The sequence below is a fragment of the Sparus aurata genome, chromosome 22 (assembly GCF_900880675.1).
Source record: "Sparus aurata chromosome 22, fSpaAur1.1, whole genome shotgun sequence".
Classification (NCBI taxonomy): Eukaryota; Metazoa; Chordata; class Actinopteri; order Spariformes; family Sparidae; genus Sparus; species Sparus aurata.
Window position 1 is genome coordinate 23213781 of NC_044208.1, and position 24127 is coordinate 23237907.

Consider the following 24127-nt stretch of genomic DNA (forward strand, 5'->3'; position numbering starts at 1 on the left):
CTCCCTAGCTCTCTTTCTTTCATCTCGCCCATCGCTATTTCTGCCTGCCAATGAAACATCAAGCATGTAATACTCATCAAATGATGACATATCGGGGATTCAGTTTGCTCTCTTAGTGATAGAGCGTTGTCCTCTTTTCAGCTCTATTAATTAATCAGTTTCCTGCAGTTTCTCCGTTAAATAATGATTTTTGATTTCGGTTTATTACCTTTCTTCTTCCCCACAAAGGCATTTTTCCCCCTCCCCCTCTTCTTCCCTCTTCCTGTCTCACCTCTCAGTTTGCTTGTGTGTAAATGAGAGCCCATCTTACAGGTTTGCACCTACTTGGGCTGCATGAGGGTATTTTAACGAGGCGTCCCGTTGGCCATCACTCTGTTCTCCTCAGGCCCCCCTCGCTAAGCTGCCTGCGTGAACAGTCCAGCAGGAGATCCTACAAGTGATCTTTTGTGTGTTCTTTTTCCCCCCTGCTTCTCTGATACACAGGACACACAGCTGTGCAGACGGACACATCATGGCGGAGCTTGGCACAGCATGTTCTCCACTGGACAGGCTATTCATGAGAGATGAAACAGACAGATGACAGCGAGAGAAAGAGAAGGGAACACAGGAGCAGACAGCTGAACTGTAGCCATGGCTCCCCTGACGTCAGCAGACAGAGTTATGACTCCCACTCAGACACCCGGAGGAGGAAGCACCTACTTAAAAAACTAGCTCTGCATCACAGCGCGGACGACTTCTAGGAGTCTCTCTGCCGGATGATGCAACTTTGATAATAAGATTTCACGTGCAGGTGCGCCTGATTTACAGTAATCCTCCGAAACACACACACACGTACGTGTTCAAGATGTAGCACCATCTGATGTCTCATTTATGACATCTGAGTACAGGCTGATCTGTTCTCGTGGCTTTGATCATGGCAGGGGTGCTGATCTGCCCTTCTGAATGAGTTACTACACGGGTATAAGTGTGTGTGTGTGTGTGTGTGTGCGTGTACGATGATCCCGGACATATGAGGACACCCACGTACATTTATGTCCTGTGATGTCAGCAAGACATGAAGCAGTGAACGACATGTTCAACTTTTAAATCAGTCCTTCTCTCTGTTCAAAAAATAATAACTAATTTGTCCTTTACGGGAAACAAACAGTTGATTTGTATTTACTATCAGCTTCATGTGTAAGTGCAGGAGACAGCTGGCATATCAATGTTATAAAAAGTTTTTTTTTTTCACAGCATGACTGAATAAAATGAATAAACAAACTGACCTTAAAGGACAACTTCATACTGTTTTACTTTGTTTATATGTGGCGGACCCCGCCACCTTGCTGGCTTCAAACAGTGTTCTGGGACCTTATTTTCCTCTGATGACTTGTTTATTCAATTATGAAAAAAAAATAAAATTCTGAGTTTGTATTATTACCTCATTAAAACAGTAAATATTACATTTCTTCTTCACAACCATATATTGTTCCTTTAACCACCGTATCTGATCAGGATCCATCCGACAGGGCAGATATAAGGTTCACAGTCGAGGTCAGGCACTTCAGTTTCATGACGTGTACAGTCACTTTCTTTCCTCACTGTCAGATGAATCATCTGGCGCTTATTCACAAAAATATAATGATAGGCGATAAATGAAACTTGCATGTATAATAAATTAAATAACACATTTCTCTAGGTTTGAACATTGTTGTATTCGGGATTATGCAACCGAAGTTTTCAACTCAGATATCAACATTATTAAAAATGCATTGATGTGTTCAGTGGAGGGGGAAAAAACAAAACAAGAACCATCCTGTTTTGTGTTTCCAGGACTTTTTTCTCTTTATTCAGTGGGAGTGAAAGATGTATTGAGTATCCTTTTTCAATACTTGTGCATTAGTATGACAGCAACCTTTCTATACGATATTGGATGTGAAACATTTAGGCCGTAGCTGGGTTTATTTAGCTCTCACGACGACAGAGACGTGCTGTCTGCATCTAGTTGCTAGACAGACTCGAAGGCCTATATTCATGCAGACAAGCTCCATTAATCGCCTATACATGCGTGATTATGAGCGCTAAAACTGCCTGAATGAGCCCCCGGCGGCTGACATGATGTCTTTTCGCGGCCGTCTGAGGCACGTGTGAATCTCACGTTCCTTCCTGCCTCTTTCTCGCCCACGTCCACCTGTCCCCTGTCCCCTGTCCCGTGCCCTCTGCCCCCTGCGCCGCATCTCCACTCATGACAAGCCTCTCGTTCACTGGAGCTGCTCACGGGGGTCCTCGCTGAAATCCCCAGCATGTGTCAGTAGCCGCTGCAACACACTCAAAATAGATGGTTAACTGCCACTTGTAATGCGTGTGTGTCACAAAAATGCGACTGGCAGAGTGACAGGACCACCCTGTTCCAGGGGTTAAACGTAAAGAGGGGCCAGACGACCCGAAACTGAGCTGTTTTACAGCTGTGTAACAGGGTTCTCCAGTCCATCTCTCTGCATTACACACAGCGCTTTGTCTTGTAAAAAACTTAATAGTCTGAAGATGTTTGCATGTCTCACGCAGCGTGCGTTTTAGTGTACTTTTAAGTTCTACAGTGTTTGCATTTTTCTGCCGCTCTCAAAGGAAGTTTCCCTCAGCGGCATCCACCTGCACCAGACATGTGAGGGCCCGGTTTCACAGGCGAGCAGAAGCCGATAGACAGACACCTGTTCTGCAGCCTTTTATGATGTTTTGGTGTTGAATGTCCTTTCTAAGGACAAAACTATGATGCCAGTCAGTGCGTTTACATGCACAGCTTAGTCGGATTACAGCCATAGTTCGACTATGCTACTCAATCGGACAACTGCAATTGTCTGAGTACACATACCGTTGAGAAAATCGAATTGTTGGCCGAAGCATGTCATACCCCGATACGATAGGTGGCGCTGTACCCATTTCAACTAGTGGTAATAGAGCCATTCGGGAAAGATGGCGTACGAAGATTAGACGAAGCTACATCTTTGTACATTTCATATACAGTGTACATGATAATTACACAAACTAGATGCACAATGGCGCTCTTGCTTGCGGTGATTTTGGAGGAAAGACGCCACCGCCGCCGCCATCCTTCTACTTCCGGCTCACGGCCCTGGGAAAAAAATCTTGAGCCTGCACAGAACGCAAAATCCGATACGATCTGATGGAACGTATACATGCACGAGTAATGCGACTATCAATCGAATAATCTAGGTGTTTTAATCCGACTATGACAGATCCGATCCGGTCTGATTTTTGTCAGAAGGTGTTTACATGCATCTTAAAAATCCGAATCATAGTCGGACTAGCACAGTATTTCAGTTTTCTCGAGTGTCATGTAAACGCACTGAGCGACGGAATGTAACTAAGTACATTTACTTAAGTATTGTACCTGTCAAGTACACATATGTGTGCTTTACTTGAATATTTCAGTTTCATGCTACTTTATCCGTCCACTGCACCACGTTTGGTGGCAGCCTTACATTTTACTCCACTATATTTATTTGACAAGTTTAGTTTCTTGCTAAGTTATTTTATCATCAATGGAATAGAAAAAAAAAATAAACAAAACACTGATTGTGGAAATCTGCTGACTACGAGATCTGATAATTGTCCCGGATGCTAACACCGATGGCGACATCATCAAGCCAAGTCAAGTACATATAATTTATACAAACATATAATTGATGTTTAATTTACTTTAACTTTTATTTTTGATACATTGAATAAATGTATTGCCAGAAAACGACTTGAAATACTTAAATACATGTCATATCAAACTTTTTATCAAACCAAAGTAACATTTATACACAACCTTTACTTGTACTGGAGTACGACTTTTGGGTACTCAGATACAAGAAACACTAAATTTTTTAATATTACATGAGATTTTAAAGTTATTAAATGAGATCAAAGAAAGTTAGACCTCCGTCAAATGTACAAAGCTGCAACAGTTTCTGGGCCTCGTCCTCTTGAGCACCTGTATCATGGATTTCTACGCTGCCATCCGTCTACTGGGAGTGTTGACGGCTTAAGTTATGAATTTAAGGGTCAACCCTGTTAGACCAGAGGTGTACGTTTAAATCCCACCAGTCTACACTTCCATTTTCACCCACTTTATCAGCAAAGTACAAAACGTCCCATCTGTTGGACCGCAGCTAGTGTCACGGTCCTGCTCGCTCTATCTTCGTCCACATGTCCCAACTGTCACTGCGTCTGCGTCCGTCCACCGAGACGGCCATCTCAAATGCCGCTCGATGAGTGTGGCAGTACGAGAGGTTGGACCATCAAGGACAGCCGGGAGGACCCTAAAGGGTTCTTGAGAATTTCAGACCCCTCCATTAAAATAGAATGGGGCCTGAATATCTCCACTTTGAAAGACAACCCGGTGGGCTCGCCTTTCAAAACAAGAGCGGGGTGCTCTCGTGGGATTAGCTGGTGTTGCCCGGCAGAGGTGTCTATTGGTGGTCTATTTATCGTGTGACGAATGATCAAATTTAATTTGGTTTCAGTGAAGTAGTCTGCTGGGAGCGACTGCGTGGCACGACGTCTGGCCTGTGTCCCACGCAAACATGTTCTCACACACACACACACACACACACACATACACACACACACACACACACACAAAGCACAGGGAAATACATTTCATTGGCAATTATAAGAGTCTACAGCCATCTGAGCAGCGCTGTGAGGCTGTGTGCACATTAGCTAAATGCTAACATCAGTATGCTAACATGTAACAATGTCAACATGCTGTAGTTTAGCACAATGATGTTTATAAAAGTATACTTAATAAACATTAGCATGTATACTAACCCAAAACATTTCCCTGCTATTTTATGGTTGGTGCCGCTGACACAAACACAGCATTAGCAACACGGCTACTGCTAGCATCCCTGGCTACCACACAAAAACAACCAGTAAGAATCCCACCCAGGAACTTGGTTGAAATAAGTGATCAGGTTTTGTTACTTACTGGTCCAGTTTTTGAGGGGGAACACCAACAACACGTCTTAGTTTAGCGTAGTTTAAGTATGCTAACATTTGCCAATTAGCACTAATGTCCTTAGTTTGACAGGTTTTTGGTCATAATCCAAAGTATTGGGTAAGTTTTTGACCTGGTAATGATCACTACAATAAATCCTCATGTTCATGTTCATGTGCATGCATCTGCATTTAACACCCTTCCCTTGGCTGGACAAGAATGAGGCAGACCAGATCCAAAAGCTATAAGATAAAAGTGAAATGGAAGCTGGAGTTAGCGGTTTGCATTCACCGTGGCCGGCTCAGGGGGAACAACAGGCGCAGATCTTTCTCTGGGTGTCTTTGCTCTGCGGGAGCGACTGACAGGCCGGAATGAGACCCAGAGCTAATGGAGGACTGTCACGTCTTCGCCCCGTAATACACGGAAACTCTGGTGGAGCACGAGGGAGCAGTTGACAAAAATCCTGAAATACCTGGTGATGATGTGACCGGCTGAGCTTTTGTTGTTATCACCGCGCTGATTCGAGGTGACGATGAGCATGATGATTACTCTGATAAGGGTACTTATAAAGGAAGTCCACACTTCCACACTGCACTCAGTTACCACTCGGCAGCTTATATGGTACACTTGGCTAAAACTAATGCAACCTAAAACAACAGCCCTGCAGTAGATCCTAACTCCATGAAGATTATGGTTCTGCAAGTTCATTTAATCAATCATGCGATCAAAGGACGATTCCTTTGCAAAATGATTTTGTACTCAGATTTGTACTAAAATTATGGCATATATTTCAGTGCAGACGTTTAAAAGATGGAGCTGCAGTATTGACTTATCTATGTTCTTGTTTGTCTGCATTAGCAGGAGAAAGTGTTGACTTGACTCTCTGTCTGAAAAGAGAAAGATGAGACCACAGAAGGCTGCGGGGGTCCTGACAACAAAATAACTCAGTCTCATCTCATTTTAAATGCTCTTTCCCTCACTTGCTCTTTGGATTTTAAATAAACAGTTTGACATTGTTGGATATACGCGTGTTCACGTTCTTCTTCTTCTTTCGAGAGTCAGATGAGAAAATCAATACCACTCTTACAGTATGTCTGTGTGCTAATAATGAAGCAGGAAATGAGCTTAGTTTAGGATAAAGACTGTTAACAAGGGGAAACACCTCGCCTGTCCCTTTGGAAATTTTAAAAAATCTAAACCTAGTCCAAATCTCTGCTGGCACCTTTACATGTTATCCACCTTATTCCTGACCTCCAGCAATTCCTGTCAATTTGTCTTGTAGACTTCTTGTCACGAGGTTGCCAGGAAACCAGCAGTGAATCCAGGAAGTCACTTAACCTGTTAAACCTGAGCGGAGCCCAATTGGGCTATTATTTGAGCCCCCACGGTAACATATTAGCGAAATATATAGTTTGATACCTGAGAAATTTGAAATGGCTCGGATGGTGCCAAAATGTGCCAAAATACGCCATTTCTGCCCGAGTGCTCTGTAGTAAAACCTCTAATTTTGGTCAATTAATCTGCTCCCAGTCTTTATGCTAAGCTAAACCAAGCTAGGACATTAAGCCCAACTGTTGAGTCTGCATTTATATTCACCATAAAAGCATAAAAGTGTCATGAATCTTCTCAGTGTGGGCCTGTAAGATGTCCATGTCAGAGAAGTGGAGGAGGTAGGTACAAATCCAAATGGTCAATTACACAAAATCTTATTGCCCAAATATCTCATTCCACTTAATATATGACACTAACACTACGATCGCCCAGAAATAACACTTCAGGGAGATAAACAGGACTTGATTTTAGACTATTTTCACGTTACAAGAGGAGAAACACTTTGCATTCCCTGTTCTCAACTCGTTTTTTCCCGAGTAGGTAAGTGTGCCCATGCAGGGTTTGTACATGTACTGTAGTTTGTCATAAACAGCATTTAATGATTTCATTCTGCCTGGTGTCAACAGTACAGCGTTGTGTTTACGTCCCTCAGTCCTCAACAGGAGACACTTCTTGACACATTTAGTGGAAAAATCATGTTTACGACATGAATGCGCTCTGACAGGTCTGACATTAATAGGCTGTTATGTGCAGAACATTTCCATACACACATGGAAGAATACTTTCAACTTCCAGTGTCTCCAATAAAGTGACCCCCTTTCCCACTTATATATCTCACCTGTTTCCAGCCTTTCTTTAAATAGCAGACACAATTGTACACAAACCACGTCCTGCGCGGGCATACAAGTACGGTGCCGTATTTAGAAATGGATTATGCCCATGATATAAACTTTATGATTTTAGAAGTCATCATAGTAATGACGCGACCGCTGTTATAAATGGTTCAGTAGCACCCGGCTTAGCGAGGCGTGTCACTTGATAGGCCCTAATGGTGTGAGGTCGATGATGGTTACAGTAGGGGTGAGGTCATTCCTGGCTCCTGCAGGGGTGAGATACCCCGTCTGCGAATCCCTGCATTATGGTTAGAAATAACGATGACGCGCTGCACACATATGTACGGGCGCAACATGCACAGCTGCATCCGAAACATTCAAAATGTGGTAGCTGCTGCATCGATGCCTAGACAGCAACAACTGAACACCTTATAGACATGACCCGGGGACCTTGCTCCACAAAAACAAGGTCATAAATAATCCGCACAACAACAATGCTCTTCGCTGGGCCTTGCCGTGCCGAAAGACGCGGGTATGACGGGACTATTTGTGGAAGGATTATTAGAGACAGTGCGTGTTTTTTCCTGTGGTGTGAAGAGGAAGGCTGCGGGAGGCATTTGACCAGGATACGACAGCACGTATGAGGGAGTTAAAGGGCAGCTATGTGTCTGAAAACATATAGTGGTGTTGTCTCCCGTCTGTCTGTCCGTCGGTCTGTCTGTGGCCCTATCATGTGATGCGTGCCCAGACCAGACGCAGCCCCTGACATCTTACCGAGCATGCCGAGACACGCACGCTTCTTTTAACTCAGACACAATGTTCCTTTGTGAACGCCATGTTTCGGGGTCTTTCTCTTGTTGTTGTCCTTCACACATGTCTCATGTCCCTATATGTCCCCCTTTAACATGCTGCTCTATACATGTGCAATCTAAATACAGTCTCTGTTTCCATGATATGTAAATCCCTCCCTCAGTGTTGCTGCATGTTACAGCGACGCCCCTCTTTATACGTGCCTTGATGTATATGTATACAGGACTGCTGCTGAGCTCTTTCCTGGACAAATATCAGACATTGATCGTATGTGTGATGTTCTGACTGCTGCACATGAGCGTGGAAAAAATCATTTGAACAGTTTCTGGAAAACAGCTTTAACTGTCAAGTGATTTACTCGTCTTACTTTCATGGTTTTGGGTTTTCCGTTCAGTGATTTCAAGTTTTATTTTGAAAGTCTCACTGGTGCTGTTTTACTTCCTGTGTTTGTCTTGTTTTCCCTAGCTTTGTGATTGCCCTGATTAGTTTCACCTCCTGTGTATTAGGTCCACGTGTTTTCCTTCTTTTAGATTTCAGTTCCTGTCAGTCTGGTTTGTACTTTTAAATTGTGTTCAGACATTCATGGTCCCCAGAGGATGAAACCACCCGGCTGGTCATCCCTTGACTTTACCCTCTGAAGCCAACATGAGGTCGACGTTGTTGTTTCAGGGTGAAATGTGTCTTGAAAGCTAACTTTCAAACTGGCATCTGACTGTTGTGTGTTGTGGTTTTATTATAAGGAGGCGTTAGTTGATTCCAACAATCATCATCATTCTCACTGTCACCTTAGTAACCATGCTCCCTCTCCATGAACTCCGGGGCTCATTCCAGCCTGTCAGTCCCTCCTGCAAAACAAAGGCACTCATCATTGTCTGTTGTTCCAGCAGCCTGTCACAGTGGAAGCACCCATTGAACTTTTATCTCGTGTCTCTGTATGTGGTCCGCCTCGCTCATGCAGCCAAGGAAAGACCACAAAGTACTAAAAGATGTCTGTCTTCCATTTATATGTATGTGTGTGTGTGTGCATTAAGTAGGGTGTGTTATGTCTCAATTCAAACACTTGCAATACCGTAAATATCAGCATCATTCAGAAGGAGGTAGAAATGCTAGAAGCAATCCGGTCTCTTGACCCAGAGGCAAACAACATTACACGATTTGTGGAACGTTACAGGTTCAACAGCCTCGCTTGTCGGCCTTCGAGGTTCTGGACAGGAGCCTTTGGGACCTGATGAGGGTCAGAGAGTTTACGCCATCGAGTCTTAATGAAATTTTCCCTGTGATTCACCAGCTACTTGTAGCATTTGAGGCCCTGAAGGGTACCAGTGTGCTTCACACAGACTTGAAAACTGAATAAACTAGGCTGCACAGACGCTGTGAAAAAAGACTAAAAGTATGAGGGACACAATAAGATATTACTTACACAATATGTTAATGGAAAACAAAATGAGATGCGACGTGATAAATAAATGCAACTTTTTTATGGGCGTGCTTAAGAACCATAACATTTAAGTCAGGTTTACTTTTGACTTTATACCATAGATAGTCAGAATGTATGCCTTTGGATTTCATTACCACTCATTTATAGAATATTTATCTTTTGATAATGGGATGCTTTATAAATGTTAATTGACTCTACACTGTCCCAACAGGGCTGATGTCCAACTTACACATGTCACCACCCTAGTCATTGAAGTTAGAGTACACACAGCTACATGGACGCTCTGAAAGGACACCAGCCAAACTCTGGCTCATTAAGCCGTGTTTCTAATTCAAGTCACACTCTAACTGCACACACGGAGCCTGCGGTTTTCTTCTGTTGGCAGTTGCTGCAGTTCAGCTGCCTCGGTGGCAATGCTCTTAGTTTTTTGTCATCTGAACACAAACCTGAAATAAACCTGAACGTTCCGAAGCCAAAATACTTAAACCAGCACAGTAACTGTGCAGCAGGCAGTCACAGGGCCCCGGCGCCTCCAAGCAGTGTTACACAAGACCAGAACCACATGGTTCTAAAAATAGCCACTGTTGTATGGGAGAGGATTGAGGATAAAATGTTGCTCATGTTGTCAGAAGATAAGTAAGTTTAGAGGATGAACTGATTTATTTGTAGAAAATTGCAAAAACATGGCAGTTAATATTAACTGGATAATGAATGAGACATCAGACTGAGCTGTGATTTATGTACCAGCCGAGACTGAACAATAAAACTAACACTAATAAACTAATGTAATAAAATATTTTTGCAAGAATGGGGTCACAAAACAAAGTTTGATTTGACATAAATATTTGAGGTGTTTCCATGTCTCTCACAAACACTTGCAGGTGAAGTTCACCTTTAGTAACCCCTAGGACACTAGTTTTGTTAATGGGACACGTCACGGTCAAATAAACCAATCTGTGACACATCGAGAGTCGCAGGTTATTTGAAAAGTATTGCACAACACACAACATCAAATTTAACATAGGCTTTAATCACTGTTAATTGTCCAAGTGAACTTGTGTTTGTAACTATTGTGGTACCTTTAAGTTTGTTTTTGTTAACGTTTTGGACTTTCAGAAGGATTAACAACCCACTTTTTATTTTTTAAACCTAGATAAGGTTTGAAATTTACGGAATTAAGCTTATTCTGCTCTCTCGCTGATATCTGCATCTAATCTTAGCAACAGAGTGAATAAGTGTTTTTTCTGAAAATGTCAAATAATTTCTATAGATTAACAAAAATGATGCTTTAAATGCAGGTGGAAGATTTGGTTTTATGCACTGTGTAAACAAAATGATCTCATTGGGACTGCATTACAGCCTGCTGAGCCCTCAGGAGTAAAGTGCAACAGCTCCATCCTGTGGACTATTAAGGTAAACTGCATTTACACTAAAATCAGGACACACATTGCCTGCAGACCTTTAGTTATGAGCCACTTCTGTTTCCACAGTTTTCCCATAATTCTGAAATGCATTCACCCATGCATTTCTCCACAAAAGAAAAAAAACAGCCAAAAAATATGATTTTAAATTAGAGAGAAACACCTTTAATAACTTGAGGAATACCACAGGAGCTACACCACACAGACAGAAGTTTGTTTCAGGCCGTTCAGATTGTAAGACACAAACAGTGAAAAGTTAACAGTTAAAATAAAAGCAGCTGGAGCTTAAAAAGGGAAAAAAAATGTGAGGACAGCTCGAGTTCGTCCAAGTACATGTCACTGCCAGCGCTCTGATAGTGGTCCTATCGAGAATACGATGACAAGAAATAGAAATCCAAATGTGTCTCTGCATACATAGCCTAATACTTTCCAGTGGTTCTGCCAGTAGCTTTTCAGCACCCAACAACGCTCACAAACACACAAACACACAAACACACGGCATTATTAAAGGACTTTTACACAAAAATAGAGGGAATGCAGTCTTCCTCCCCCTCAGACACTTAAACATACACATACACACACAAAATCCAGTTTAAATAGTAATTAATTACGTCCTGATTAAAACTTATTAACTTAAAAAAAAAAACCAACTCATCAGCAAAGCAGGAAAGAGCGATCAGTTTAACCCCTCTGGATCTGGTACATAAGGTGCTACATTTAAACTTGATTTTTAGACCATCAGTCCAAAAGAGAGGAAAAAAACATACAAAAATATCAGCCATGTTAACCATGTTAACCATGAGCTAAAGATCAGAACAAATAAGGTGTTCCATTTCAAAGAGTTTGTATTGCTATGTCACAAAAGGGATGTAAAGGCAGCAACAGATGGTGGTTTAAGGACAACACGTACCATGAAGTTGCCAGACTTCTTATGCTTCACTACAGAGCTTGACTACCCTTGCATGGAGTATATTGCTGGCTGAGACTAGCCTTTATTGTTGAAAAAATTAAGAAATAGTTTAAATGTATATCAGGATCATATTTGGCACACTATCGATGGGGGAAATACATGTAGTGGAACAACAAACAACACATTAAAGGTTGTAGTCATTTTGAGGGAAAGATGCATACTGGTTTTTAAACTTTTTTGCCAACTGATAGAAGCTGAAGAATTGTCATCAGTAGAACAGAAACCACTGTCCAGTGTCGTCACACTTCCGTTACAGTGCACTGTCCATCAGGACTACGAGAGCGGAGACTGAGTGTAGAGCTGGAGGGCCCGCCCCTTGGAGGCATTCTGGTTGGCTGGCTCTCTCTTAGCGGTCCCTGCCTATGTCTTCTGCGCGGCATCGCTTCTGCTCTCGCACGCTCCTGTTCCTCCTCGCTCTCACTGCTGCCGGATGCATAGTCATACGTCTGCAGCTCGTCGTCTCCATCCACCTCTTCACCCAGTGGCTGGCTGATTAGGAGCTGGGAGAGAGACTCCTCCAGGGTTGAGGGTGAGGGAGAAAGGGGACTCGGAGGATGCCGCCCCAGGAGTGTTGGAGGTCTAACAGGGGGAAGAGATGCCAAAATCCCAAAGGTTAAAGGCTGCGATTGGCCTGCATTGTCCGATCCATCAGCTGAGCTGACGCGCTCTGTTGCAGCTGGGGTGACAGGTAAAGCAGGAATGGGGACAGGTTCAGGTTCAGGATCTATCCTCAATCCTGCAACTCCCTTCTTGGGGATATCAACAACATCACGCTTAATCTTGCGTCTGCGGCCGTGCTCATTCCGTCGATACTGCACCATGTTCTCCAGGTCAGCCACATAAAGGAACCCTGCAATCAGCATCTCTGTGCTCTTCCTGCCTTTGGAGAAAGCCTCCTCCAGCTCCCGGGTGGTCCTCTCATCATACTGCCACCAGCCGTTGCGCCCCTCATAGTACCAGGCAAAGTCTCCACGGGAAACGCCCCCGGTCCCTATACTCCGGCTCACCCCTGCAGCTGCTGCTTTCAGTTCTTCAGGTGAAAGGAGAACCGGCCGCTCCAGGAAGTCCTCTGGGATTTCTTGCCGACAGAGAGCACAGCGCTTGCTGTGCCAGGAGGCACCTTTCACACACAGGAAACAGAAGACGTGGCAGCATGGCAGACGTACAGGGTGGATGCAGCTCTGCAGGCAGATGGCACACTCCGGGGTGCTGGTGGAGCTGGAGGTGTCTGCAGCACAGTGGTCACCTACTTCCTCTATCAGCTTGGAGGGAGCAGGGGCATTCAGGGAACAGTCCAGTTCTCCAGAGCCTGCCATACTGCAGAGAGAAACACAGGTGTCACAACACACACCTGACAAGACTTGTTTATTAATTTTACAAATCTGAAGCTTGTATACATCAATCTAATATAACAGACATGCATATTGGCGGTGCTGTAACTTGACATGCGCTGCTCTGTTGATAATTTTGGAAACGCCCTCATGTAAACACAGACTTGTAGTTTCGGCCCAAAACTTTGCATTAGTAAAATGAAGTTTCCAAATAATGCTCGTTTAGGAAGCTAAATTCTGATACATAAAGAACTGCACATGAACTCATCCGGACGACTTAGCTTCACCAAGGGGCCTCTTAACTTGCTGTTTCGCAGAGCTAACGTTAGCTACCCTCCCCACCTAGCTACCAACTAGCTACTGCTACGTTAACGTGAGCTAAACCGCTAACATTCAAGTTTTGCGAAATGAGAAACATCTTACTTTACTAACAGTGATGCCACAAGTGTGTCCGTTTAACGTGAAGTAGCACTATAACGTTGAAGTTTATGCGAAGCTATCGTTGACCTAGGGTTTGCTAACACCAGGCTAACGCTAACTTGACAGCTGCTGTAGCATATGCAGTTAGCATGTTAGCTGTCAGTGTGCTGGCTGACTCTTTAACGGTTATATTCATGTGACGTCGCTCACCTGAACATTAGGATACGTCTAGTAGCGTCCTCAGCAGAAGCGCAGGTGGAGATATTTATAAAAAAGCATTTATATTTGGTTGTAAAGTTGTGTACGTCAGGTAACGACTGCGTTATTGTCGGGACATTGTTCCGGCCAAGCCCCGCTGACTGCAGAGCGTCTGGATCGGCCGAACCTCGTCACCAGGGCCGGTGTTCATGTTCTGTAGATCTAGTGGAGCTACGCACGTTACGTAACGTGCGCTCAACTCTACATACGTACGTACGGCTCCTGATCAATGAGCAGGAAAGAGAAGTGTCACCCATTTATTATATTATTCATATTTCAGGTCTTGGCCTTTTTCCTTAGCAGATTTTTTGTTTTAATGTGTTTATCACAAACAAACTCATAAATTACAGAGCAAATAATTAATGTCAATTAAAAAAAACTTTATTTAAACTTAAATATCAGCAAAACTTTATTTTTTTTACAATGTTAACCATTCCGATTTTGGCAGTTTTGACAATTCTTTAATGACCCTTAGCAAAAAGTAGTATACTTGAAGTTCATTTTATTAAGTATGCTTGAGTATAAGTATAAATATGGCAAGTATACTATGGACCATGTACTTGTAGCATACTAGAAAGTATACTCATTTAATACTTCTTCGGACTAAATTGGAACATTTTAAGTTTATAGAAGTATACTTTAAATATACTTTATAAGATAATTTTAAGTTTACAGAAGTACACTTTCAAGTATACAACAAGTATACTCATCTATATACTACTAGTGTACTAAGTATATACTTGTTGTCCACATTTTAGTTTATTAACATGTAAGTTTATAACAGGAGTAACACCTCAAAGCAAATGTGTGTAGTGAAGAACATTTTTATTCCGCTAAATTATATGTAAGCACAACTCAATGACTCAACCCTCTTCTGTACTTACATTAAAATAATACTTATAATGTGGCAAGGTCCAGTAAGAGATTTGCCATTTATTATTAAACATCCCCACAGTTTAACAGATGGGAAGTCTCTCCCAGAAAACACCCCTTCACTCACGGTGCCAACATTTTTATCATCTTTGTTAATTCGACACAATTTAACCACATAACAAGGATGTGAATTAACCCGCAACCGTCTTACACATCATCTTATTCACAAACACATTCACAAACCATAATTACACCAACAACAACAGAATACCCAAGAGTCTTTGCGCCACAGTCCACAAGGGGCGTCACAGTATACTAAAGTACAAGTATAAGCTTTAGTATTAAAGTATAAATCTAAGTATTAATGTACTTAGTCTTAGACTATTGTTTATACTTTTCAGTATAAGCCAAGTATACTTCACTATGCTTTTCTTAAGTATATGGAATGTAGCATATAAAAAGTACACTTCAAGTATACTGCTTCAGTTTTAGTAGGAAATAAGTATACTTGTAGTACATTTGAATAAACTACTTTTTGCTAAGGGGAGACTGAAAAACAGACTTGTCAGAAGGCATTACATTCTCCATATGTTCCTTTTCAAGATCATTAAGAGACATTTAAGTAGCCAACAACTAAACTGGAGTCCATCCAGTAATTTCAATAGATGATTGTTTATTTGTGATGAATAATATTCGTCCTGTGCATATTTTTTTCATACATTGTCTTTATTGTAAATGCAGATTGTATTAAATTTTGGTATAGCTGTTTATTTGCAGCACTCTTGAGTCTGTTATACAGGGAGGTTTTGACATGACTGACACGAGTGCACACTCATTCTTGAGACATTTGGTTGTGTAGTATATCGTACTATGAAAAGTGATGGTTATCCTGCCATGTAGATTTGCTTATCAGTTCAATAACAGTATTCTACTGTTGTTAAAAAAAAATAATTTCAAGGGTGTATCAGATTTAATGTCTTTCAGGATATGATGTTTTGTGAAATAATAATGAAACATTTGTTCAACCAAGTAACCCCTCTGATTTAATTCCATTCCATACGGGCATTGTAATATATAATAATAAAGTAATAATGATTAATATTAATAGTAATAATGATTAATATTAATAGTAATATAATTCTGATATTTACTGAGACTGTTTCAGCCTTCATCATTTGTTTACACAGTACACTTTTGCTCTGTTATGTTTTTTATATATGTATTGTGGCTTTTTCCAGCAGACGTTTTGACTCTTTACAGTCGGAATGGCACCGGTGTTATTAATAACATCGTGGATCTGTTCCATCGTGTGTCCTGAGAAGCGATGACTGTGTGACAGTGAGTCACTCAGCACGCAAAACATCAGGACCCTGAGACGAATGCATCTAAAAGGAAATCCAGCCATCATTTATTTTATGATTTACGACTGTGTTTTTCTTAGTTTCATACATCAAAATGTCTTCTGTGGTAAGAGGATGGAGTAAGTGTTGGCTGTACAGCATGTAGCAGTTTTTCTTTTCCAGTTTCCAAATGAAAGGCTAATGACAAAAACGTGTTTTTCTCAACTATTTTTTTATTACAATTAAGACAACAACAGTCAGGTTGTAAAACAAAGGAGAAGTGGCATCAATTTTGCACATGACTGAGATTCAGCTTCAGATTCAGCCAGCCAAGTCCAGACGAGGCCAAATGATGCAGCTGAATTTTTTGAAGTAAAGAATTTCATTTGTTCATCAATCCATTTCTTTTATCTATTCCTGTTACATTACAGAGACGAATCTGTTTTTATTTTAGAGGAAGTCTTTAAATTACCAGCCACGGAAGAATGTGCAATAACAAGCTGAATATCTCTGTGATATAAACAGATAACACATTACAGCCTATTTGGACTCTTTGGTCTCTTTTTGATGACACACTTCCTGATCTCTGACACATGTGGACAGGGGTCCCCGCTGGCACTCGGGGACTGTAGGACCCGTCGGGTACGCGTCTCCTCTCCCCTCCTGTAGGCCCGCATGCTCCTTCTCCGAACACACGGACCCCAATCCGTCCACTCCCCGACCTCACAGTGCACTGAGGAGAGAGGGATACTCACGGGTAGCAAGCGGGGAAAATGCAAATGAGTATTGAGGCTTGTGATAACAGGGAAGGGACTGCTCTCACCTTGAGGGAGGCATTGCATAAGCTGCACATCAGGCTCAAACCCCCTCGGGCAGCTGGGATGGCACAGTCCGTGGAGATGGTACAGGTCTGCTCTACACCTCACACACATGTTCCTCCTCACACACACCTCACAGCCTGTGGAGCACTCTGACACAGACACAGACATGTCTTATTGTGCTGCAGGTCGACGGAAGACCTCATTTCAGTATCACATGCACAAAGACACATGTACACTGTGCACGAGGGCGCTGTGTGGTGTCTCACCTGTGCATTCTCTCAGCGCCGCGTTCGCTGTCAGCCCGTTTGGACAGCTGATTTCACACTTTCCCCGGAACAGGAAGTGACCCGGATGACAATGTGTGCAGAAGTTTTCACTGAAACAGGAAGCGCAGTCCTCCTTGCACCCTGCAAGCCAAAGGAAATCAGACCAATATACTATATTAATGTTCACTTTATTCTCTCAACACTCTCGGGGATTAAAGGAAAGGCTCACCCAAAAATGTAAAGAGAGAGAGTCGTGTGAAGTTTTGGAGTCCACAAAACAATCCTGGAGCCTCACAGCAAAACAACATTGCAGTATTCATTTCCATTTTTGGGTGAAGTTTTCCTTTAAATCAGTTTGTATGCATTCCAAGTCTTACTCAGGTCTCCAAACATCTGCCACCAGTGTAAGGTCACTTCAACAGAATCAGACAGACTTGGTTAAAACATCCTTCCACCCCTCTTTGGTACCTACTGGTGCAGGTGCTGATGTGCTGGGAGCGCGTGCCGTAGTGGCCCCGGGGACAGGAGGACAGACAGGTGCCCCGCTGACGCATCCCGTCCAGCTCCAAGTGGAAGAAGAGGCGAGGTTTACAGGACAGGCAGCCGTTGAGGGCCGAGCATGTCGCACAACCTGCCGGGCACGGTCTGCCTGCAGAGGAGCTACCTGCGGATACAGGGATACAAGGTGTGTGTGTGTGTGTGTGTGTGTGTGTGTGTCTGCCTCTTTTACAGTCTGCAGTTTTAAAGTTGCTTTGATGAGATCAGAGCTTTCAAATTCAGTGTGAAAGTGGGTAAAACTGGAGGGAATCTACGAGCAGATTCTTCCCTGAAAGCTGAGAGAACGCACTTATTGTCTCCATATGTCTGTCTGCTCTATCCTCAACTGGAAACATGGGGAGAGATAATGCACACTTCACATGAGCCACGTCCATGAGAGAGGTGGAAACGACAAGTCACGCTCGAACACTTACGTCTGTGTCGCAGAACCTTTGCGTCGTCGAGGCTTTTTGTAACACTCACAAGCTGCAGAACCCAGATCAAAAACGGTATCCGCATTTTCCCTCACCTCCAGTGCAGCACTGATCCAGCCGTGCCATCACATCCCAAACACCATGACACGCACAAAAACAAGCCTGTGATCCCTCCGCAAAGTTCATTCAAATGAGCCCACGTAGAGACCTCGGTCTGGTGTGAGAGAGCGGATGAGTGCAGGGTCGAGCCAAGTGTTTTCTTGAAGGAAAAATCCCACGTGCATTCCATGAGATCACTGAAGCCGTCAGAATGCCATGAAGAATGCAAACAGAGGAGAAACCATCATATGATAGTCGCACCGCTGATCTAACGTGCGTTTGTGTTGAGCTGCTGTGGGCTCGCCCCTGTTTCCCACACACACTCCCAGCCTCCTCTCCTGTGTTTTCCCCTCCCCTCACGACCCTCCTCCAGATCCGTCCTCACATCTGACAGCGTCTCCTCACGGATTTGGAACAGCGCCGGCATTTACATGATTCTTTCACTTGATTTCTCGCAATCTCTGACTCTATTAGTTGACTAAATCTTACAATAGTTTGTCTTTTAAAGCCCCCCCACCCCTGCACTCAAAAATGTGTTGTGTGCGTTCACTTGGATGTTTGACCTTCACTCTGCAGAGGATGTTTTCACATTCACACACTGGGAAAGTTTCCCTGTGCTCACTTTGAATCTGAGTTTAAGACTTGTAGGTATGTCTTTGTGCAAGCGGGACAACTGGGAGCCAAGTGAGGTGTAGAAACCTGCAGAGTCCGGTGCACATACACTGATGATGGACAGGAGACAGTCTGTGTTCAGAAGTTAACTTTTAAAATGATTTATATTTGTGTATTCACAAATTCTTGACTTTTCAATGAGTTTCGATTCATTTTAATGAGGTAAATAATTTTTTTAATAAGGAAAAATTGCCCAGCGCGATTTTGCATGATTAAAACTGTTTACTGTTGTATTGTTAATTTATAGTTATTGTTAGTTTAAACTTTATTGTTGAACTGTAACATATCCTGCCTCTGTACAGATGTCTTTTCACAAGTGTTTGATAACCACATTTTACGGATCATTCCCAAAAGATTCTGTCCATCAGCTGTTACATCGATATCGGAACTTTCTACTACTTAACATCTGTATCAGCATCGGCCCCATTATCATTAGTTAGTTGTGGTTAGAGTTATCATTAGTATTGTTCAAGTTCTAAACAAAAACATCTACTCAAAACTGATTTTGGTTTGTATCTTAAAACATGTCTGGAGGGATCTTTAAATACTACGCAATACAACATAATCGACTTCAACACATTATCAGTAATTATTTAGAGATTTATAAGATGAATCGCCAACTAATTTGATAATTAATTAATCAGTTTGGTTAATACTTAAGACAAGAAGTCACAATTTCATAATTGCAGCTTCTTAAAAAGGGCAATATGTATGTTTTTGACACAATGACGTCTAGGCATGTGTTACAGAGAGATCGACTGAAGTTACCGTGGACCGCTAGCTGCACAGCTAACTGGGCAAATTAGCTAATGTCAGCTACATTAAGCAGCAGTTAGCTGTTGCTCTAGTTATCTCCTGCTCCATATTTGTTTTGAGAATGAATTTGAAAGATGGCCAACTCTTACATATTACAAAGGTGGACAGAACAAGACATTTCAGGAACACTTTTAGGCTTAACATCTGATCGACATTATTCCCCATTTTCAGGAGAAATAACCAATCAATGAATCAAGAAAATGGTGAGCAGGTTAATCAACATTGAAATAAGTATTAGTTGCAGCCCTAGTGCCACACTCAGTGTGCTGAAGCATTAATATTCACCACAGTAGGTTGATAGCGGAGCTCGTCCTGAGGCGACTGCAGCACATCAAATGCACAAACCCGTCTCGTACCTCAGTGCGTGACCATGGCAACAAAATATCTCCTCATTTGGTTCCATTTAAATCAGTCAGGCATGACTTTGCTCTTTGGGGCATGTCATCACAGCATCAACAGCAGCTTTTTAAACTGCAGGATGAAGCCAAAATAATGGAATACAGTCAAACATGTATATATAAACGGCAATTACCATGTCACCCACACTGTTTAGATTTAATTGAACTTAATCCATAGAGCACTTAATGTTCCCCCATGAAGACTGGACTGAGGAAATTAAAACCCCAAAATACAGCACGATTTAACTACCTCCCAATTACAGAAGAGAAATAGGGATGGAGTCGTCACAGAAGAGCTTTGATTCCCACAAACGGGCTGGAAGGTGATGAAAGCTTGAAGTCCTCCAGAGGATCTGTTGTCTGGCATCCTGGTGCGTATTATCGCCTGTTTTGGGAACTCTGTGGCTCTTCAAAAACAGATTTGAACTCTCTGGTGTTTCCCCCCTTTCCTGGAATCGCTTTCCATTCTGCAAATCATGTTTCTTTTTGCTCGCTCCATAATCCTTTCAGAGCCTGTCAAATGTTATAAGATCAAAAATTCCCAGATTTACTAATAACCCATATTTGGCTACGTTGCTTTTTTTTGGGCTTATTTCTCGGTGCCATATTGTGGGAGACCTAAAATAATGCTGCTCCTCCACGGAGTAAAGGCATGTACAGAACATGTCACCCTTGAAGCCATGTGCTCCTGATTATGAAAAGCACAGCGAGTTATCAAAACAGAATCCCTGCCAGAGAGGACTGCCGTGTTTTCCTCGCTTGTCTGGAAAAATGTCAGGAGGAATCAGCGGGAGCTTTACAGTGATATTTTACACTGGAGCAGATTCATCTGAGAGAGACGCGGCTAACAGTTACACGCAGCCAGCCAGATGGATGGACGGACAGACAGACAGACAGAGCTGCTGGATAAAATTGTCAACAGGTGCTCAGACACCGACACAACACCGGATCCGTGAGGTGCAGCTACTTCCTTATTTTGACAGAAGAAGAGGAGCGCGTTTGTCAAATCCCTCAAGAACAAGAGCAAATATAGAGAGGAGGACGATAAAATAACACCTCAGAGGAGCCCCAGCCAGCTGCTGCCGAGCAACATCGGCCATCAATCTGCACGCAGGAGAGTAATAGATTTGACTGTGGAGGACACATATAGAGTGAAATGTATCCATAAGGGCTCTGTAACGAGGATATAAAAATGAGAGAGGTGCCAGGGGTTCAAAGGTCAGAAGGGCGGCGCTCCACAAACCCTGTAACACCTCCTCAACCTAACTGGGAACATAAACATGACGAGGCTGCGCTCACTGGGGTGCCAGATCAGATTCTAGAGGAAAATAACGGTTGGAGGCCAAGGAATGTCTTTAGCTGCCAAAAAGAAAGACGGGGGGGGGGGGAAAGGGACGTGATGAAGACAGAAGACACCGTGAATAATAAAGTTTGTGACAAATTTAAACCACATGGACACATACCTGTGTCACATTAAGCCAAAATTCAAATGCACGTTTTTATGACATCACTCGGTCTGCAGTTTCATACTCGCCAAGACTATAAAGATCCTCTGTAATAAAAACCAGAAACAGCTCTCTGGTCACCACCTGCTATCAAGTTTCTGGAGAACATGCGTTGGCACGTAACATATTTTTCAATAATGCATTAGAAGATAGTACACAAACTTTGACTCGACTGCTCATATACTTGAAAAAAAAAAGTCTCAGGAACCCTGCAGTGATAAGGAACGAGCAGCGAAGCATCTCAGCACGCGGATAATCTATGTGGCGTGAAGTAGTGAGGAATTTGGGAGGAGGATGAGCCCGAGCTCAGTGAAGAGGCTGTGAAGCACGCAGCTTAAAACACCGACCGTGACGGATGGTAGGAGAGCGAGACGGGGGCTGAGGAGATCTGGAAGTACTAACTTACTCCGGGCTGTCCAAAGATTCACACACTCCACATCTCTGTAAACAAGTCTGCTATTACAGATCGTATGTATCATGTTTAGCATCGTTAAGTTCTTTGGACTAAAGTCTAGAATATAAGCATATACACCAGTCATTTGTTTAGTATAAGAATTTATCAAAGAAACAAATAAAAAAACTTGTATGACAGGATAATAGACATTTACAAGGACAAAGGACAGCAGAAAATAAACAAAAGCCTTAATTACAGAAAACAAAAAATCTAAAGAAAGTTAATAAAAAAAGCAAAAAAAGAAGGTGCATTCATAATAATGCGGATAAAATGATGATGATGAGGCACTTCACCGTCTTCATCCTCTCGCTTTTTTCAGCACTTTCTACAAAGAAATAAGAAAAAGAAGAAGAAAATATCTGTAAGTTTATCGCATGTTCAAAAAGTGTTCCATGAAAAAAATATAATCATGATAAGAAACACTTGATGTTTGATTGAATCCAATTAAATTTAAACAAATACACTCACAGTAATGCCATTCCATGTTGAAGTCTACATAAAAAATGGGTACAAGTGAAATTAAAATGCTTATGGCCTAAATTCTAAAAAAACAAGTTGAGAACACTGGTGAGTGACTGAGTCGATTCCAGTACTTGGTGTGTGTTTTAAATGGATGTCAGTCTTTATTACTGAACTTCCCTGAGGTATTTCAATATTTACTCAGAATACAGCCAGCAAAATAATACATTTTACGATAACTGGAGCCTTTAATACAGAGATTTTGGTAGTTAATATCTAAATTAACTTTTTAAAACTGGTTTTGACAGTATAAATTAAAATTTAAAAATAATTTTTTCATAAATTCCTATATCCTATCTTTAATTAAAAAGTTTTGATATACCTGTAAGTTAAAAACACTAAACCTCAATTGCACAAGAAAAAAAATAAATTATGTGAAATGCTAACAAATGTATGTGACACTTCTCCGTTACCTAATCTGCAGATCATGCCAATAAAACAGCTGATTCAATGAGAATAACAACAAAAAAAAATGTTATAAAGCGTTCAAAAATTTGCAACTACTTTTGTAGTAAAGTTAAAGGTCAGATTGCAACATGTCAGAAATCTTTCTGGACAATCCGACCACTATAAAATGCAATGTGTTATCCAAATTTTACATGTACAGAAAACTTTTGTCTCATGCACTGCGAGGTTCATCAGAGGTTTGGTTGATTTAAAATAAATTAATCTGCAGCAATTTCTAAACATAACTGATTGATCATGTATGTTGTATTTAAAACAAATTGTCCAAACTTTCAGTGGTTGCCTCTCACATATGAATACTCTGTTATTTTTGTAGTCCTCAATTCCAAATTAAGCCTCTATAGGTTTTGGACTGTATTTGCACAAATCACCTGAGGTTTTAGGAAATCATGATGACATCTTTTAATTATTTTCTGACATTTTACATTTTAATAATGAAATTAATACTGATCAGAAATCACTTAGACGCGTGACATAGAAGCAATTTAGTTAAAGTACGGTTTGTTTATATGTAGAAATGTTTTTGACACGATGTTATAGAGCTGTTGAACGTTAAGTGTGCTCTGTGAGTGTTGACTGTCACAAATGCAGCTCTAACTGCAGCAAACTTGATGATCAGAGCCCTCTTCGGACTAACCTTGGACACTGCTTTGAGATGTTGAGCTCTTATAGTTGCTGATTTCTCTTCAAAAGCTTTGGCCTTCGCCTCTTCAGCCAGACTGTTCAGAAACAGCAGCGTCAAGAGCTCAATCTGAAAAAGAAAACATGAGAGGCTAGTAAACATTAGCCACGAGCAAAGCTAGCAGTCAAAACAAACAGTGAGCTAACGTTAGCGCGTCAGAAACTAGTACCGTCGGCCACCTACCATTGCTTCTGACGCGGGCCCCACTTTAACGTTACTCTTCATTTTTGCCTTTACTGTACTTTTTAATTTGGGTGCCTTGTTCAGCATTTCCGCAGACGTTCAGTATGAAAACCAGCGAGAAGTTTGTTTACGTCTTTCAATCTCCCGCTCCTCCAACTTCCGGTGCAGCTGCCTCTTCTTCGTGGCATTTACGCGTTCGCTTGTCGCACTACCGCCACCTACTGATTGCTGTGCATTTAGCGGATAACTTAAAATAATCCAAATCA

At 42.0% G+C, this 24127-nt stretch overlaps 3 protein-coding genes across 4 annotated transcripts; all 3 read right to left on the reverse strand.

The window, feature by feature from the left end:
- Positions 1 to 10955: 10955 nt before the first annotated feature.
- Positions 10956 to 13959, reverse strand: LOC115574609 (E3 ubiquitin-protein ligase rnf146). Of its 2 annotated transcripts, none has more exons than XM_030406263.1 (2): positions 13750 to 13959; positions 10956 to 13139 (listed from the first exon to the last, which is right to left on the reverse strand). In XM_030406263.1, exon 2 carries the CDS (start codon positions 13102 to 13104, stop codon positions 12028 to 12030), a length of 1077 nt encoding a protein of 358 aa, XP_030262123.1. In that variant the 5' UTR covers positions 13105 to 13139; positions 13750 to 13959; the 3' UTR covers positions 10956 to 12027. The 2 variants fall into 2 exon arrangements, with proteins under 2 accessions (XP_030262123.1, XP_030262122.1); XM_030406262.1 differs by having other exon boundaries at positions 10956 to 13105; positions 13750 to 13956.
- A 2264-nt stretch (positions 13960 to 16223) lies between these two features.
- Positions 16224 to 19923, reverse strand: LOC115573626 (R-spondin-3-like). The gene is made up of 5 exons (XM_030404483.1): positions 18069 to 19923; positions 17570 to 17761; positions 17098 to 17238; positions 16834 to 16980; positions 16224 to 16743 (listed from the first exon to the last, which is right to left on the reverse strand). The coding sequence occupies exons 1-5, from the start codon at positions 18151 to 18153 to the stop codon at positions 16544 to 16546; spliced, it is 765 nt and encodes a 254-aa protein (XP_030260343.1). The 5' UTR covers positions 18154 to 19923; the 3' UTR covers positions 16224 to 16543.
- A 2173-nt stretch (positions 19924 to 22096) lies between these two features.
- Positions 22097 to 24049, reverse strand: cenpw (centromere protein W). The gene is made up of 3 exons (XM_030404484.1): positions 23862 to 24049; positions 23634 to 23747; positions 22097 to 22337 (listed from the first exon to the last, which is right to left on the reverse strand). Exons 1-3 carry the CDS (start codon positions 23946 to 23948, stop codon positions 22311 to 22313), a joined length of 228 nt encoding a protein of 75 aa, XP_030260344.1. The 5' UTR covers positions 23949 to 24049; the 3' UTR covers positions 22097 to 22310.
- Between the last annotated feature and the right edge of the window lie 78 nt (positions 24050 to 24127).